The 18,837-nt window shown below is 52.0% G+C and overlaps 1 protein-coding gene across 1 annotated transcript in view; it reads right to left on the bottom strand.

The window, feature by feature from the left end:
• DCHS1 (dachsous cadherin-related 1) overlaps window positions 1-18,837 on the bottom strand; it is a 136,776-nt gene that overhangs the window by 66,505 nt on the left and 51,434 nt on the right. Inside the window, exons 8-9 of the mRNA XM_075061880.1 lie at window positions 18,510-18,606; window positions 18,175-18,332 (exon numbers count right to left, since the gene is read on the bottom strand). Of these exons, the coding sequence (XP_074917981.1) occupies window positions 18,175-18,332; window positions 18,510-18,606 (255 nt within the window). The remainder of the gene's footprint in view (window positions 1-18,174; window positions 18,333-18,509; window positions 18,607-18,837) is intronic.

The following is an 18,837-nucleotide window of genomic DNA, read 5'->3' on the forward strand; positions in this document are numbered from 1 at the left end:
CCTGCAAGCTCTGCTGTAACCTGTGTTCCTGTTGTCCAATAAACCTCCTGTTTTACTGGCTGGCTAAAAGTCACTGTGGGGTCCAGGAAGAGGGGTGCAGGGCCGGACTCCCCCAGACTCCGTGACAAGGGGAAGAGCTGCAACTTGTGGTAGAACATCTCTTTGCTGTGTCCAGGATGAGAAGCGTTTCCATTTAGCTAGGTAACATTTTCTAACAGAATCCTTTCTGCTATTGGAGAGATGTCTTGGAGCGCTGAGGAGCAGGCACATTCTAGGGATTATGCCCATCCAAATACCACGCCCTGAGGTGGAGCGGTCACGGATTGGGGGGTTTGATCTTGCCGTTGCACTGTGCCAGGAGATCAGGGAATGTCAGGAGGGAAATCGGTGGGCAAGATGACATGCATGGGAGGTTGGGGAACCAGAACTATCTGGGCCAGAAAAGGGCAATCAGGATGACCTTCACCCTGTCCTGTCAGAGCTTACGTAGCACTTGTGGTAGGAGTGGTAGTGGAGCCAAGACATAGTTGAACTGGTCTGACTAAGTAAGGTGGAATGCATCGCTCTGGGAGCAGTAGTCTAGGGTTCCTCTGGAGCAATATGTGGCGGGAGACAAATAGATCTCTGGTTGGGGTTCCTCATAGAGTGAAAATGTCAAGCAGCACCGTGTCATGAATTTCCCACTTGTGATCAATTGTGAAGTGTCTGCTGAGGCTGTGGACAGGGTGATCTGACTTCTGATAGCCCAGTACCAGAGACTGACTGTTTCTGCACACAGGCAGATGGATCTCACTCCCCCCACTTGTTGATGTAGAAAATAGTCCTAGTGTTGTCTGACAGTATCAGGACATGGTGAGAGCAACTGAGTGGAAGAAATAATTTGCACACCTGCCTTACTGCCTGTGCTTGCAGGTTATTGATGTACATTCTGGACTCTAGAGGAGTTCATACTCCCTGTGCTGTGTGGTTGTCCCTGTGGGATCCCCAAACTAGTAGGGATGCATTCGTAATTATGGTTTTGTCTGGAGAAGAAGGGACAAAAGGGACCCCATGGATACGTGATGAGAATTAGTCCATCAAAGGAAGAAGGGCAGTATCTTGGTTGGAAATGTCAGTGTAAAGTTCATGGAGTGATGGCTTGAGGCGTAGACTGACTGTAGCCATGTTTGAAAGCAAGAAAGATAGAATCTTGCAAATGCAGTGATGTAAGTGCGCAAGGTCGTGTAGTTGATCAAGGACAGACATGTTTTGACCATTACCCGAAGTGAGCTTTGATTTCGTTCATGCTGTGGAACCTGTCTATGGGCAGGTACACTCTAGTGGAGATAGAATTCAAGGTTGCTCCGATGAAGTCCAAAGATCACATGGGAGTAAGAACAGATTTTTCAATGTTGATGCTGACTCCCAGTTGAGAGAGGAGGTGAAGCACCATAGAAGTTGACGTGTAGGCTTCTGGTGGGATTTGGTGGCAAGAAGACAGTCATTGAGGTATGGAGAGACAAGGAAGCCATGATGTCTGACATGAGTTACTACCATTAAAAATACCTTGGTAAAGACCCTGGGGGCAGTGTTATCCTGAAAAGTAGCACTCTGTATTGAAAACAGTTAGACCCCACCGTAAATCTGAGAAATCATCTGTGGGCAGGGTGAATATCAATGTGAAAGTAAGTGTCCTTCATATCATAGAATCATAGAATATCAAGGTTGGAAGGGATCTCAGGAGGTCATCTAGTCCAAACCCCTGCTCAAAGCAGGACCAATTCCCAACTAAATCATTCACCAGGGACTATTGTAAGTGACCTTAAGACTTCTAAGAAGAGATCACCCTCCATATGAACTTTCCATATTACCCTTGAGTGAAAAGTTTTTCTAATATCCACTAAACCTCACACTGCAACTTAGACCATTATCTTGTTCTGTCATAGGTACCACTGAAGCAGTCTAGATCCATCTTTTGAACCCTTTCAGAGTTAAGCACTATCAAATCCCCTCTTCTTCTCTTCTGCAGAAGAACAATCCCAGTTCCTCAGCTCTCTCATAAGTCATGGGCACCACCCCTAATCTTTTTTGTTGCTTGCTGGATTTTCAATTTTTCACATCTTCTTTAGTGGGTCCCAAAACTTACACACTATCCAATGCGCTTACCAATGTCGAATAGAGGAGAATGATCAATCCTCAATCTGCTGGCATGCCCTACTTATCAGCCAAATGTCTATTAGTTCTTTGGCAAAAGGGCACACTGTTGGACTCTATCGCCGCTTCTTGTCCACTGTAACCCCTAGGCTTTCTGCAGACTGCTGCCTAGCCATTTGGTCCCTAGTCTGTAACAGTAAATGGGTTCTTCCATCAAGTGCAGGATCTGATTTGTCTGTTGACCTCATCAGGTTCTTTTGGCCATCCTCTAATTTGTCTAGGTCCTGTCTGTATCCTATCTTACCTCCAGCCTATCTACCACATTCCCAGTTTTAGTGTCATCTGCAAACTTGCTGAGAGTGCAGTCCACCCATCTCCAGATCATAATGAATAATGAAAAACCGGCCCCAGGATACCCTTGGGCATCCACTTGAACTGGCTGCCAATAGCATGGAGCGTATCACTACCATTGAGCCGATGATCTAGCCAGCTTTCTAACACCTTACTCAGTCATTCAGCCATACTCTCTATCTGTCAAAATACTGTGAACCTATCAAAAGCTTCTTAACAGGATAAATCCTGCTTCCCATCAGACATTATTCTCAGAATGCAACTTAGTTAGTAGTATGACTCTGGTGAATCCAGCTGATGTTCCTGACAATTTCCTCTCCTTTGAGTGCTTCAGAATTGATTCTGAGGACCTGCTCCATTATTTCCAGGGATGAGTAAGGCTGACTGGCCTGTAGTTCTTGGATCCTCTCTTCCTTATTTTAACGATGGGACTAATACTTTTCCATTCTGGGACCTTCCTCGTTCCATGTTTCAGATATGGCCAATGGATCTGCAAATCATCCTTTAGCACCTTGGATGCGCTCCGCCCATGGATTGTGCATCAGTTGTTCTAATAGTTACAACTTTTTTCCACGAGGGCTGGTCTACTTCTCTCATGTGCTGCGTGCAGCAGTCTGGCTACTGCTTGTTTGTGAAGACGGGCAAAAAAGCATTGAATTGGCTTTTCCACTTCTCTGTTCAGTAGGTTTTTCATTCTAGAGGCACTTCCTTGATTTTCTCTTGTTACTACTACTGAGAAGCCTTTTACTCTAATCATCGCCTGTTAAAGATGATCATGCTGCCAATATGACATTGCAAATTTGAGTTTGCGATGAAGAAGTTGAGTGGAGTTGAGGATTGGAGGCTGGGCAGCTCAGCCACGTCCAGAATGTGGCTTGAAGCATCCAGAAGTTTGCACGATGCTTATCGCCAAAATAGTTATCACTTTGAATGTTGTCTTTTGAGATGTGATCTATCCATTCCAATTAGTGTGCGCACGCTGTGTGACGATCGTCGATTTTCTCCTAGCCCCCAGTGGCAGTGTGAGCCTCTGGTCTGTGGCGCTTATGGGTGGATATTTACCAAGCTGACACAGGCCCCTCAGTCCTTTGTGTACCTACGGGAAGAGGAGTGTTTGGACGATAGCAAACCTCTCGAGAGAGACAGTTACTTACTTGTAATTTTGTTTTCGAGATGGGAGTGCTCTCCTATTAGTGTGTGCGGCCGCGTGCACCGTCGGAGAAACTTTTTCCCTAGCAACACTCGCGGGTCGACTGGCGCCCATGGTGCCCCACGGCCGCATAATACCAGCGACCATCAACCTCTAGTCCTTCTTGACGCAATCCGACAGGAAGGAGGGTGTGGAATGATATGAGCAACATCTCGAGAACCACAGTTACGAGGTAATAACCTTGTCTTTCTTTTCGAGTGTTGCTCATATGCCATTTAGGTGAACCAACCTTACCTAGGGGAGGTGGTGAGATACGGCAGTCTGGGTACAGCGCCCCAAAGGTCGCATCGCTGAGATGCTGGACAAGCATAGTGCGTGTAAAGTTGGCGACGACCGGTCGCGCACGGCAAACTCTGGATGGCATCGCCAAGTAGGCTGCTGAAGAGAGACACTTGAGCCTCTGAAATGCGCCGTAGGTGCCAGGGAACTGAGCTTGCTCGTAGCATGCGATACAGCCTGAGCCGAGGAAATCCTCTGGAGGAGATGGCAGACCTTTCATCGCTCTGAAACCGCGACAAAGAGCTGCGGAGACCGCGAAGGGGCTTGGTCTTTCCACATAGAAAGCCACGCTCTGCGCACATCAATGTGTAGTGCTGCTCTTCAGAAAGCATGCTGGCGGAAGAAACCGGAGAAAGATGTCCTGGCAGCGTGGTAGGCGACACACTTAGGGAGGAATGCAGGTGAGGTCGCAGTTCACTTTGTCTTATGAACGTTCGGGTCGAGCATGTGGGCTGATTCCAAAACCCGCACGCTGAGGTATTGCCCAGAGACTCGTCTTCCACGGTAGGTAGGAAGCGGGCAAGTTGCCGTGGTTCGAAGCGGACATAAGTCTGTTCAAACAAGTTGTGAGGTCCAGGAGGGGTGGGTGACAGTGGGATAAGTACGGTCGACCTTCATAAAGCAGCTACCGGTGAGGACACGGGACACCGTTCCGGATGAAGGTGATATATATGCCAGGGCCCTTAGAGAGAGTTCGGCTCTGATTAGGTGCAAGGTAGTTAGGATGTCGGGATTGACGCCTGTAAGGGGAAATTTGTGGGATGACCAGGCCTGAAGCGCCGCCAATTGACATACGTTCTCGGGTGGCAGTTTTTGCTATGGAAGAAATGCGCTGCACCAGCGGAGCAGCGTATTCTCAGTATTCAGCATGCAGACCACGCTGAAGTGGAGGATCGCAATCCAATGACGAAGTTCCTCTGTGTCCTGTGTGATGAGGCGGAGATCAGGGAGGGGAATTGAGCCTACTGAGATCAGAGTGATGTACAGCTTGCTGGGCCACGCCGGCCTATTAATGAGGTCTTGTCTCTGCGAACTGGAAGACCTGTGTACGAGGAACGGGAAGGCATACATAGCGGTGCTCCAAGGCAGGAGAAAAGGTCCGTTATCGACCAGGGGGAGCCTGATATGAGCAATCCTGGCTTCCTGTTCGAGGACGCGAGAGTCTACGAGGGGAAAGCCACCTGGAAAATGGTAAATGAGTCGATTGATCGACACATCGTGGCAGAGGAAGGACCGCTAGGACTGTCCGCCAGGTTGCACCCGGCAGAAGGATGCTCTAGTCACCCGAGGGCTATCAAATCCATGTTTGAAATGTCTCTTGCACAGGGGAGACGAGCGAGTCCCCTGCCTGTGAGGTAGTAATGCTTGTTGTCCGGTACATACCGACACACAACGCCGCGAAGTGTGCTGAACGTTCTGAAGGGCAGACGCGGCCGTAGACCACCTATGTTGATGAAGGGTGAGGCCGTCGGCAGACACGGCCCTGGGTCCTATAAGCGACCTAGGTGGTCCCAAGACCGAGGGATGAGCATGCCGTGGTTAAGGTTGCTGTGTGCTGTGGAGTGAAGTGCATTCCCTCGCTAGACTGAGACGGGTCAGCCCAGTCGAGGAGCGGAGAGGCGGGAGGTATCGTAAGAAGCACGTCCTGGTAGTCCCTGCTCGGACGGAGATCGAGTGAAGCGCACGTCTGAAAGTCCATTAGTCGTCGAGCGCAGCCTGGCTATTGTGACTGGGCATGCGCCATATGCCGTCAGCGAAGGGCGAGCAGTCGAGCTGAGTCAGACGAGTGCTTGCAAGAGCTGGAGAGGAAGTGAGCGAGGAGCGCGCTTGAGGCAAGTGGCCTCTGCAAAGGAGTCAGTTGTCGCTCCTATAAGTCCGTCTGCGTCAATTGAGAGTGGATTCTCCGCATTGAGGAGGATCCCCCAAGCAGACAAAGAGTCTGGTTACGAACTGTGATGGACTTGGGCGTGCGACACCTTATGAGCCAGTCATCCAGGTATGAACCATGCATTCTGCTGTTTGCGCAGGTGCGCGCGAGACGCCAATCGCAATTTTGGAGCCTCGGGCAGTATACAGGCAAAGGAGACAGAAACTAATGGTGCTCTGACCGTGAACCGAGGTTTCACTGTGTGCGCGGAAAATGGCTATGTGGAAGTACGCTCTTCAATGTCTGGGAAGCGGCGTACCAGTCCCCACGATCCAGGACGATTTAGATGTCCAGGAACCATGCGACTTCAACTTCGTAGCCATGTGAGTCCCCGAGATCCGAATGTCGAGGCCTCCCTTGATTTGGAATGAAATGCGGAGTAATAACCTTCCCTTTCGGCAGCGAACTTCCTCTATGCTCGTCAGTGGGAAGACTTGGTACCTCGTGCCATGAGGACATGTACCGGTGAGAGGGGTCCTGAGAAGGACCGGGAAGGGGGTGGAAAGCGGATGAAAGCACAAACTGGAGGTGGTATCGTGCTTCACTGCGCAGCACCACTGACTGATCGGAAGTAATCTGCGACCACGCCGGAAGGAAGTGGGAAAGGCGGTTGGAAAAGGAGGAAAAGGATCCTGAAGAGAGTCTGGTACGCCGTCCCCGGGCGTACCTTCAAAAGCTGCTCTTGGCCCCTGATGTGGTTTTAGTGGGGCCTTGAGACTGGGCCGCCTGGGGCCAGACTGGCGTCTTCGCCCTCCGACCTCGCCTCCTGGTGAAGTCCTGCCTGTTTCGAGGCGGGAAGTACGGGCGGCGGGCTTGGGGCCTAAAGGGTCTCCGTTGAGCCACGGGGTGTGCATCCCGAGCGACTTTAAGGTGACCTTGCCGTCTTTCAGGCTTTGAAGGTGAGGGTCTGTCTTATCGGAAAACAAACCCGGCCCTCAAAGGGTAAGTCCTGCAATGTGGTCTGCAGTACTGGGGGTAAGGTGGAGGCCTGGAGCCAGGAAATCCGTCTCAGCGTAATTCCGGAGGCTACAGTCCTAGCAGCCGAGTCGGCCGCGTCCAGCGCAGCTTGGAGGGAGGTCCTGCCGATCTTCTTGCCTTCTCCACAAAGGCTGCGAACTCCTGGCGTGAGTCCGGGGCAGCAACTCTGTAAAGCGGCTAACCTCCGACCAGGTGTTAAAGCCGTATCGGCCTAAGAGGGCCTGCTGATTGGCGACTCGGAGCTGTAAGGCGCCTGCTGAATACACTTTACGGCCTAGAAGGTCCATGCGCCGAGCCTCTTTAGATTTTGGTGCCGGCGCCTGCTGGCCATGGCGCTCCCTCTCGTTAACTGATTGGACAACTAACGAGGAGGGGGTGGGTGCACATATAGGTGTTCATAACCCTTGGAGGGCACCATATATCTCCGCTCCACACCTTTTGCTGTCGGTGGGATGGATGCTGGAGACTGCCACAAGGTATCAGTAGTGGCTCGTATAGTTTTTATGAATGGGAGGGCTATGCGCGTCGGGGCATCGGCAGCCAGAATAGTGACTACCGGATCGTCAACCTCCGCCACTTCCTCCACCGGGAGGTCTATGTTAAGGGCCACCCGGCGAAGGAGCTCCTGGTGGGCTCGCAAGTCGATCGGCGGGGCCCTGAGGAAGAGGAGCCCGCCACGGCCTCATCGGGTGAAGAGGAGGAGGATACGCCCGGGACAAGAGGGTCTTGGGCAGGGCTCGTCCCCTGTGGGTCCTGCAGTAAAGACTCCGGGGAGTGCAGAGGATGGATGGTATGGTCCTCCGTGTCTTCCGGAGGAGGACGGGATATGGTAGCCTCTGGTGCCCGACGTTGTGGAGCAGGTGCAGGGGCCGGAACCAGGGGAGCACCCTGGGCCTGATGGTAAGCCCAGGGTGTCCACATGGCCCATTGCTGCTGCGCGGGATCGTGGGAGCGACTGTCCTGGAAGAGTCCCACGGGGAAGTCAGCGTCTCGGTCCCGGCTATAGCTGCTACCTGCCCTGGAGGAAGCAGACTCTTGACCGGACGGCCACGGAGGGGCGCGAAGGTGGGCACTGACGTGCCAATGGACCTGGCCAGACCGGAGTCTTGGGGACCAGCCGGTGGCGGTACCTGGAGCCAGACCGAGACCTCCGCCCGGCTTGGTGCCGGGAGGTCGACCGGGACCTCGAGCCTCGACGGCGAGATCTGCTCCGGGAGGATCGGCCTGCGTGTCGGTGCCGGGAGCTCGACCGGTGCCGCGAATAGCGGGACAGGGAGCGGGTTGCAGACTGGCGCCGGTGCCGAGGCGAGCGGGAGCGGTGCCGTGAAGAGCGGTGCCGCGATTGGGAGTGGTGCCGTGACTCAGAGCGGTGCCGCGGGGAGCGGTGCCGCGATAGGGAGCGGTGCCGCTGGGAACGGTGCCGCGATCCAGAGCGGTGCCGCGGAGAACGGTGCTGTGGTTCAGAGCGGTGCCGCGATTGGGAGCGGTGCCATGGTGAACGGTGCCGCAATTGGGAGCGGTGCCATGAAGAGGAGCGGCGAGGAGACCGAGATCTGGAGTGGTTGACCGGAGCAGTGGCAGAGGGCGGCCGAGAAAAAGGCGGCTTGCCCTTGGAGAGGGTCAAACGGACGGGCGGTACCGGAGGTACAGGAGGTGCCAGCTCCGTGATAGCAATCAGGTCTCGCGCCGCCGAAAATGTCTCCGGTGTAGAAGGCAACGCCAGCTCGACCGCGGCCGGTGCGCTTTTCGGCGCCGGACTCGACGGCCCGCGCGGGGCTGGAGTCAACGGGGCCAGATCTGACGGCGCCGCAACCGGGGACGGTGCCGGGCGGTCTGCCTCAGGCACAGTCTTAGCCTTCGGGGCGGCTGCAGAAGGGTCTGCCCGAGGCTTGGCCGACATCGACCTCGGAGAGAGGGAGTGGCGCAGAGTTGCCTTCGGCATCGCATGCTGCCGGTGCCGAGGAGCCTTACCGGTACCGGACGTGGACGGTGCCGGGGGAGCCGTCTCATCCACTTGCTGGCTCGTACTCGGTGCCGGTGTCAACGCCGCCTCCATGAGGAGCTGTCTGAGTCTAAAGTTCCGCTCCTTTTGGGTACGCGGCTTGAATGCCTTACAGATGGGGCACTTAGACGTTAAGTGCGACTCCCACCAGGCATTTCAGGAGGAGCTGGGATTCCTGCACTCGGCATCGGCCGCATTACAGACGCCAAACAATTGCTTAAATCCGGGCGCCAGGCATGGCTCCGTACCGCGCGCGAGGGTAGCGAGAAGATCCCGACCCGCGACATTAATAACAATTAATACACTACACAACAAAACTATTACTTAACTCTAACTATTAACTATGTAAATCGGAACGATTAACGAACAAAGACAGCGATAAGCGAGTAGCTAGGGAAGATGTGGAGGTCGGCATGCACTCACTGTTTCAACGCGACAACGGGGGTAAAGAGGAACTGAAGGTGTGGTCGGTTGCGCTTGGGCTATAGCGGCGCCGTGGTGGCGCCACTCCAGAGGGCGCCCAGCCGACCCGCCGAGTGTTGCTAGGGTAAAAAGTTTCTCCGACGGCTGTGCACGCGGTGCGCACACACCTAAATGGAATGCATATGAGCAACCACTCGAAGAAGAACAACAGTTACAAAGGTGAGTAATTGTCTTTTTGGGACGATAAGCAATGGCTGCAGAACTTTTACAGATCCAGACTAACACGGCTACCCCTCTGATACTTGACACCATGCAAGGCACTGCATTTAGCTGTATTGAGTGGAAATCCATCAACCTCAAGAAGAAACTTGATCTCTAGCTTGCTTGCATATACATACACCTGCCCCTAGAAATTTCCACTACATGCATCTGACGAAGTGGGTATTCACCCACGAAAGCTCATGCTCCAAAACGTCTGTTAGTGTATAAAGTGCCACAGGATTCACAAATACAGACAGATATCATCTTCCTTTCCAAATGCAAACGGATGGACATCATACCAAATGGACTAAAGGCTGTCTAAACTCCTACCTGCCACATGGGGCCACAACCGTGGTACCCCTAACCCACCCAGCAATATTGTCAATCTATCCAACTACACACTCAGCCCAGAAGAAAAATCTGTCCTATCTCGGGGACCCTTTGCTGCTTTTACATCTCGAAGAACAACAGTTACATAGGTGAGTAACTGTCTTTTCTTCTTCGAGTGCTTGCTTATACCAGTTCCAGTTAGGTGACTCCCAAGCCTTACCTAGGCGGTGGGGTCAGAGTGAGACATCGCTGAGTGCAGAACCACTGAACCAAGTGCGGCATCGTCTCTAGACTGCTGAACTAACGCATAGTGAGCAGCAAAGGTATGTACCGATGACCAAGCCCTACAGATCTCCTGTATTGGAACCTGGGCCAGGAAAGTGGCCGATGAGGCTTGAGCCCTCCTGGAGTGGGCAGTGAGGTGCTGGGTCGCGACACCGGCCAAGTTCTAGCAAGCACAGATATAGGCCATGATCCACGAGGAGATGCATTGCGAGGAGACCGGTAGGCCTTTCATCCAGTTGCCACTGCAATGAAAAGTTGGGTCATTTTCCTGAACAGCTTCATACGCTTGATCTCGAGGGTGAGTGCCCTACGAACGTCAAAGGAGTGCATACGTTGATCCTGCCGTGTAGCGTGCAGCTTCGGATAAAAGACCGGGAAGAAAATGTCCTGGTTCACATGAAAAGCTGATACCACCTTGGGGAGAAAGGCAGGGTGGGGACAAAGCTGCACCTTGTCTTTGTGTAAAACTGTATATGGTAGCTCCGACGTCAGGGCTCTGATCTCATATACACGTCTCGCTGAAGTGATGGCTACAAGGAAGGCTGTCTTCCAAGATAGATAGAGAAGTGTGCAGGTGGCCATCAGCTCGAATGGGACCCGTGAGCCTGGAAAGGACCAGGTTAAGGTCCCATGCCGGAACCGGTTGTCACACTTATGGGTAGAGTTGATCTAAACCCTTCAGAAATCTAACAACCATTGGGTTGGAGAAGAGAGAGGAAGCATGTTCTCCTGGATGGAAAGCTGAGATGGCTGCCAGATGCACCCTGACAGATGATATCGCCAGGCCCTGCTGCTTTAGGGATAGCAGATAGTCTGGGATGAGAGGCATCGACGCCTGCAAAGGGGGCGTGGCGCACTGCTTGCACCAACAGGACAATCGCCTCCATTTAGCTAGGTTCATGGCCCAAGTGGAGGGTTTCCTGCTGTCTAACAGAACTTGCTGCACCGATTGTGAGCAGAGTAACTCCAACCGAGTTAGCGATGCAGCATCCACGCTGTAAGGTGGAGCGATTGCAGGTTGGGATGACAGAGGTGCCCGTGGTCTTGCGAGATCAAGTTCGGCCACGGTGGGAGTGTGATCAGAGGTTCTACCAGTAACACTAGGAGCGTGGTATACCAGTGCTGCCTGGACCATGCTGGGGCAACCAGAATCATATGTGCCTCGTACCTGCGTAACTTGAGCAGGACCCTGTGGACTAGCAGGAATAGAGGGAAGGTGTAGAACAGCTGGTCTTTCCACAGGAGTAGGAAAGCGTCAATACAGATCCTGGAGAACATCCCTGTAGAGAACAGAACACTTGGCACTTCCGATTGTTGCATGGGGTGAATAGGTCGACCTGGGGAAACCTCCAGCCCAGGAAGATGGAGTGGATGACGTCTGGGTGAATCGACGACTCGTGAGGCTGGAAGGACCTGCTAAGGTGGTCTGCCAGCATGTTCTGGACCCCTGGGAGAAACGACGCCACCAGACGTATCGAGTGGACAATGCAGAACTCACACAGGTGAATGGCCTCCTGGCATACGGGAAATGACCGGGCTCTCCCTTGCTTGTTGATGTAGAACATGGCCGGGATGTTGTCTGTGAGGACAGCCACACAACTGCCATGTAGATGCTCGTGAAATGCCTGACACACTATGCGTACTGCCATCAGCTCTCGTACATTGATGTGCAGAGTTAGTTCTGAAGTGGTCCAAAGGCCCTGCGTTTGGAGTTGCCCAAGGTGGGCACCCCATCCCAGAGATGAAGTTTGTAGCCCTAAGGTTTAATCTGCTTGTTTGCACAGATATCTTTTCTTATAAATTTGAGTATTTGATGTAATAGGCTTATAGATTTATATTAAAAATAAGTTTGGCTGTAATTTGCAAGAGACCTACAGGCTAAAACCCTGTATGTTAAGCTAAGGCAAAGTTAGCACATTTTGGGACCCTTACCCAGAAAAGTAAAAACAGACAAAACACCCACACAGATGTCTAGAGACCTTTCGCCTAAACCAACAGATAATGGAGAATGGCATAGGGGATTTTTACAAACTTGTACCCACAGAATTAACAAGTACACCACAAGTGCGTACATACCTGTCATCCATACATACTAACCTATGGGGTAAGTGTACCCTTACATTTCTGTGGGGGAAGGATGAAATTTCGGCATAAGAGGAAGGATTTCCGACCAATGCCCTATAAAAAGGCGATGCATCCTGCCATTAGGGAGGCAATCTACTCACCAATCTACTCCTGTCTGCTCTTCATTTTGCCTCCACCTTCAACAACATATCAATGCTACCCATTTATGACGGCTATTAACTATTAATAGACCATACTTTATTTCTTTTCAAACTTTAAGTTTTAAGGGACTAGGGCAAGCTTGGTTTCCCTACACCTTATTTCAGTTTAAGGCTTATTAAGTTAAGTTAAAGAGTAAACAGCTTTAACAGCTCTGCATTTAGCTTCCTCTGCTAGAGGTGTGAAAACGGAACTGCCACAGGCATGTTCCCGTATCTTCCAACACCAGGTTATTAAAACAGAGTGCAAGTATTAACCAAAGTTTGTAGCACATAATATTGTATTATCATATGCATCTCGAATAACAGTAATACAATTGTAACTCTGTAATTCTAACTGTTTTACCATTTGCTCACTATGTCATTGATTTTAATAAGTCTTTATGACTATATCTGTTTCAGTGCAAGCTTCCTGTCATACCCTCGAAGGTCCTTTTATAAACTCTGTGAAGCCTGATTCAGGAAGATTTTATCTTCTGATCAAACAAATTAGTGAGCCGAAATCCATACTAATCAATATCCATAAAAACAATTATTAATAAGATTATTAATTAAAATTAATTAAAAAAATAATTAAGTGGATAAACGAAATCGACATTACTAACACACCCCAAATCAGGCTACAATGCGTCTGTTACTAGGTACAAGGAGAGTTGTGGGGTGTGAAATGGTACCTCTTCGCACACCGACATCGGGTCTAACCACCAATGGAGGGAGGTCAGAACCGATTCTGGGACAGTGACCACTATGCTCAGGCTGTCTCGACCTGGTCGATATACTGTTGATAACCAGGCCTGAAGCTGGCGAAGCCAAAGTCTGGCGTGCCTGGTTATGTAAGTGCATGAAGCCATGTGTCCCAGAAGGCTGAGGCACGTCTTTACTGTGGAAGTTGGGAAGTTCTGAAGGCTGTGAATGATGTTCGCCATTGACTGAAAGCGTTCGTCCGGTAGGAGGGCTCAGGCGAGTCTGGAGTCTAAGACTGCCCTGATAAACTCTATTCTCTGGGGTGGTTCCAGAGTCAACTTTTCATTGTTGAGCAGGAGGCCCAGCTGGCAGAACATGCTTAGGGTGCGTCCAACGTGGGATTGTACTTGGTCCCTGGTGTGGCCCCAAATAAGCCAGTCATCAAGATATGGAAACACTTGGATCCATTGTCGACCAAGGTAGGCTTCCACGACCGCCATACATTTGGTGAAAACCCTGGGAGCCATAGACAGGCCGAAGGGAAGGACAGCAATTGGTAGTGTTTGTGATTGACCACAAAGCGAAGGAAGCATCTATGTGCTGGGTAAATCGCTATGTGGAAGTACGCGTCCTTCATGTCGAGGGCGGAGTACCAGTCTCCAGGATCCAGGGAAGGACTAATGGTCTCTAGTGAAACCATGTGGAACTTCAATTTTACCATGAATTTGTTGAGACCACGCAGAGCTAGGATGGGCTGAAGCCCACTCTTGGCCTTAGCATCTTTTGATTTGGGCATTGGCGCTTGGTGACCATGCAGTTCCCTGTCGTTCACTGAGGACACCACTAGTGAACACGGCTGAGGGCGAGTATAAAGGTACCAGTACTCCTTGGAGGGGACAAAAGAGGAGGACGGCTTATGGTGGCTTCTGGCACCCAGGGTTCTGAATGGGCTGAGCGGGAGGCCCCTCACGGAACCCCTTGGGCTTAGTGGTATGCCCACAGGGTCCAGAAGGACCATTGTGCAGGCTCCTGATTATGGTCTTGGCCTTTGTCTTGCCATTGACCCACATTACCCTCGCCATGGCTTGGAACAGGGTAGGCTGAGAGCGAGGCCCCCTCAGACTGCGATGACCGTGAGGAAGAGCGCAAGGGCCAAGGTGGTGCAGAGTGTGTCTGCGTTGACTCTCCGGGGCACGTTGTGGACCAGTACCAGGTCACTGGACAGCGGTGCAGGCGAGGCGCTGGGGAGCAGTACCGGGATCGAGATCAACATCGATGACCGAGCCCGTACTGGGATCCAGATCTGGATCGTGATGAGGACCGCATGTGGGAGTGGTGCCGGGATCAGCTCCGGGAAGGAAATTGGCGCTCATATTGGTGCCAGGAGCGACGTCGGGAGTCCGGATGGTATCGCAGCCCGGAGCCATGCCGTGAGGTGGATCGGTGCCGCAAGTATGACCAGAGCCACAAGTACGACCAGCACCGTGAGAGGGAACTGCGAATGGCGTCGGGATCGGGACCTGCTCTGGGATCGGGAGTGGTGCTGTATTTCCACGCTAGGAGATGGTGGACATATTAGGGTTGGCTTGCCCTTAGACTGTTATGCATGAGTCAGAGGCGGTGCTGTAGTCTGCGCTGGTGCCGGCTCTATGAGGGAGATGGAGATATTCGCAACAGCAAGAGACCTCAGCATCAATGGAAGCCGGGGCTCAGCCATGATCCAGGGTGGGGAGCCAGTGTGCGCCAGACTCAACAGCCCCTCCCTCGGTGCCGGAATAAATGGTGCCGATATTGGCACTTATACCCTCGGTCGCTCTGGTGCCAGACGTGACTCCGAGCTTGGCAAAGGAGGTGCCGGCGCCTGTTGCTGAGACACAGTCACCTCCGACTTGCACTGTCTCTTCTGGCCTGGAGACAGGGAACGGCGCTGAGTCACTTGCATTGGACTCGATGCTGGAGAAGTCCGGTGCTACAGGCCTCTATCTGAGTTCACCCACGGTGCAGTACCTGAAGCCGCCGCCAGGGCACTGCGCACTGATGTGCTTGATGCCGGAACTTGGCGTGCCGATGGGAGATCCGGGCTAAGGGCTGTGTCCATAAGGAGCTGCTTGAGCCTGAAGTCCCGCTCCTTTTTGGTTCGAGGTCTGAATGCCTTACAGTTGTTGGCCTGGTGAGACTTCCCGAGACACTTCAAACAAAAGTCGTGGGGGTCTCCTGTTGGCACAGGCTTTAAGCGGGTTGAACATGGTTTAAAACTTGGAGCCTTGGGCGTGAGCCCGGGCGGCAGGCAGAGTGGAAGGGGGAGGACCTCTTCCAACCTGCTAAATCTAATTACAAACGTAACACTATAACTATAACAACTACTGCACTATACTAACTATACAACTATAACAACTATCTAAAACCTGGAAGCAAAGCTAGGGAGAGTGGAGGAAAGCTATGCTGTGCTCCACAGTTCCAACGACCGTCATGGGCATGAAGAAGGAACTGAGGGGGCGCTGGGTCAGCTGGGGTATATATCCAGTGCCATTAAGGCGCCACTCCAGGGGGCTCCACAGCCGACCCACCGGGTGTTGCTAGGATAAAAATTCTCCGATAATCATGCATGCAGTGCGCACACCCCTAATTGGAATCGATATTTGCAAGCACTTGAAGAAGAACCTGCATTATGATGCGATCCCATCCATGATGCTTCTTTTTCAGGCTCAGAAGTGGCACTCCACCATCTGCAGCTGCACCGTGAGCACCAATAACAACCTGGAATTTGTTCTCGCTATGTCTCATGGCAATCTGTCCTCCAAGACATCGTCATGTTCCCTCCCTACTCATTCAGTTCTTCTTGAAGCTCTGCAAATACTCCAGAATCATGCGCGCTGTGCTTGCAATGCTCATGACATCAGCACAAAGCTGTGCAAGCTCCATGCTTCTGTCAGAGATGACAGACAGTCAGTGAGGAGGGCCACATGAGTCTGTGGGATTTTGAAAAAAGGCGCAAAAATTATGGTATACAGATAATGTTACAGGATGGAGTCAGTTGCAAAATGGAAAGTTGACCTCACATTCCTGGTCACCCAGCATAAGTCATTTTGGCCTCATGCATTGCCAAAACTTCCCAAAAGACAATGTATTGAATGGTGGCAAGTTGCACAGTGGGATACCTACCAATGGTGCATCACGCTCTGCAATAATACGTGCACTGCCAACACAAGAAGCTAAGCATGCACACGTAAAGTGATGTACTAATCGCAGCGGTATGCCAACGTAACTTGAGTCAGCATAACTTTGTAGTGCAGACATGGTCTAACCATGGGTAGAATCAAAACAATGGGAAGCCATATTCACAGACGGGGAGAGAAAGCCCACAAGAAAGGAGGAACAGCATGAGGTCATCTTGCTGGTGGACACACAGGAGGGCTTCCTGCCTCCTGAAGAAAGGTGATTAAACTTTGGGAGATATAAACAAGGCCAGAAAGCCATTTTAGGCACCCATCACAAGACAGACACAAGGGAGCAGAGCTCTCATGAGCCGAGAAAGATGGGTCCTTCAACCAAGGTGGGCCAGAAATCTCTGGGAAATGAATACAGGGAACAAACCTGCTTAGAGAAAGATTTTACCTTTCTAGATTAAATTTAGGATTTTTAGAAGTGTATTTTGTTTTGGTTTTACTTGTAACTCCTTCTATCTTCATTCCTTATACTTGAACTGACTTAATCCTACGTATATTTTGTTAATATATTTACTTCATTTTTACCATAACCCAAGTCAGAGCCATGTTTAAAGGGCAGGTGTATTTACACTCAGTCAAGTTAATAAGTTGTGATGTATGCTGTGTCTGTAGAAGAACAAACAAACCATATAGACTCATAGACTTTAAGGTCAGAAGGGACCATTATGATCATCTAGTCTGACCTCCTGCACAATGCAGGCCACAGAATCTCACCCACCCACTCCTGTAACAAACTCCTAACCTATGTCTGAGTTATTGAAGTCCTCCAATTGTGGTTTGAAGGCCTCAAGCTGCAGAGAATCCTCCAGCAAGTGACCCGTGCCCATGCTGTAGAGGAAGGCGAAAAACCTCCAGGGCCTCTGCCAATCTGTCCTGGAGGAAAATTCCTTCCCAACCCCAAATATAACGATCAGTTAAACGTGAGCATGTGGGCAAGACTCACCAGCTAGCACCTAGGAAAGAATTCTCTGCAGTAACTCAGATCCCAGCCCATCTAACATCCCATCACAGACCACTGGGCATACTTACCTGCTGATAATCAAAGATCAATTGCCAAAATTAGGCTATCCCATCATACCATCCCCTCCATAAACACATATGTCTCTCAACTGCCCAGGAGAGGGCTGGATGTTACAGAGCACACACCTTTGGGGAAATTCAGGGCTGGGAGTGTGTTGGGGTCACCTTGTTGATTGTAACCAAGGCTGGTGGAAGTTATCGTGAAGCAGCAGGACTGTAGACAGTCTGCTGGAGCCAGAGCTGCTGAACCAGGGCTGTCTAGCACACAGACACTCATCGCGATGTGACCTGCATGCTGCGAGGCTGCTTGTGTGGGAACTACAACACCAAAAGTTTGTGAGCTGCCCAGGGTTACAGGGGAGGTGGTGACACAGTCCCTCATTGGTCTGGATTTGTACCCCAGAGTGTGACAGGTCCCTGTACCTAGATGCAGATGATGGCTGTGGGGTCAGAGGTGGGACTTGAAGGGCTCATGAGCTTGGATGCAGATGGTGGGCATGGGGAAGGAGGCAGAAGTTGGGGGGGGCCATGTACCTGGGTGTGGATGATAGCCCTGGGGGGTGGGTTTGGGGGGCCCAGGTACCTGGATGCAGATGATGGTCATGGGATTGGTGCGTTTGGGGGGTCCTTGTACCTGGATGCGGATGACAGCCCTGGGGAGGCGGATTTGGGGGGCCCATGTACCTGGATGCGGACAATAGCCCTGGGGAGGCGGGTTTGGGGGGCCCATGTACATGGATGCAGATGACAGCCCTGGGGGGCAGGTTTGGGGGAGCATGTACCTGGATGCGGACAGTGGCTGCTGTACTCTGGGGCTCCATGCCCCGGTCACTGGCAGTCACAGTGAAGATGTACTCGGCCCGGTCAGTTCGGCGCAGCACAGTGGCTGTACGCAGCTCCCCCGTGGCTGTGTGCAGTGTGAAGCGCTCGGCCCAAGCCCCTGTGGAGAGGAGAGGAGATGCTGTTGCATGGGTCAGAGCAAGTTAGACATGGTGTGGGGCAAGCTGGGGGAATGCTGGGAGTGTGCATGCATGTTTGTGGGGAGGTCAGGACCATAGCCCTAGGCAAGGGACTGGAGGTGCTGGTGCCATACCGCTGGCCCCCTTTCCCCCATTACCTGTTAGTGAGTAGAAGATGGTCCCGTTCTCACCCTCGTCTGGGTCCTTGGCCTGCAGGGAGGCGACCAGCAGCCCTGATGGCTTCTCCTCCAGCACCTGTCACACAGAGAGGGGAGCTGGAAACAGCACAACAGCCAGCACCCAGGCCCTGCATCACAGAACCCATAATCCTCCCAGCATAGCCACCTCCCCAGCAGACCCCATACAACCATACAGCCCCACAGATCCCCCAAGACACAGACCCCATTCCACCACACAGCCCTACAGATCCCCCAAGACACAGACCCCATTCCACCACACAGCCCCACAGATCCCCCAAGACACAGA

Source organism: Chelonoidis abingdonii, chromosome 1 (genome assembly GCF_003597395.2).
Source record: "Chelonoidis abingdonii isolate Lonesome George chromosome 1, CheloAbing_2.0, whole genome shotgun sequence".
In the NCBI taxonomy this organism is placed as follows: Eukaryota; Metazoa; Chordata; order Testudines; family Testudinidae; genus Chelonoidis; species Chelonoidis abingdonii.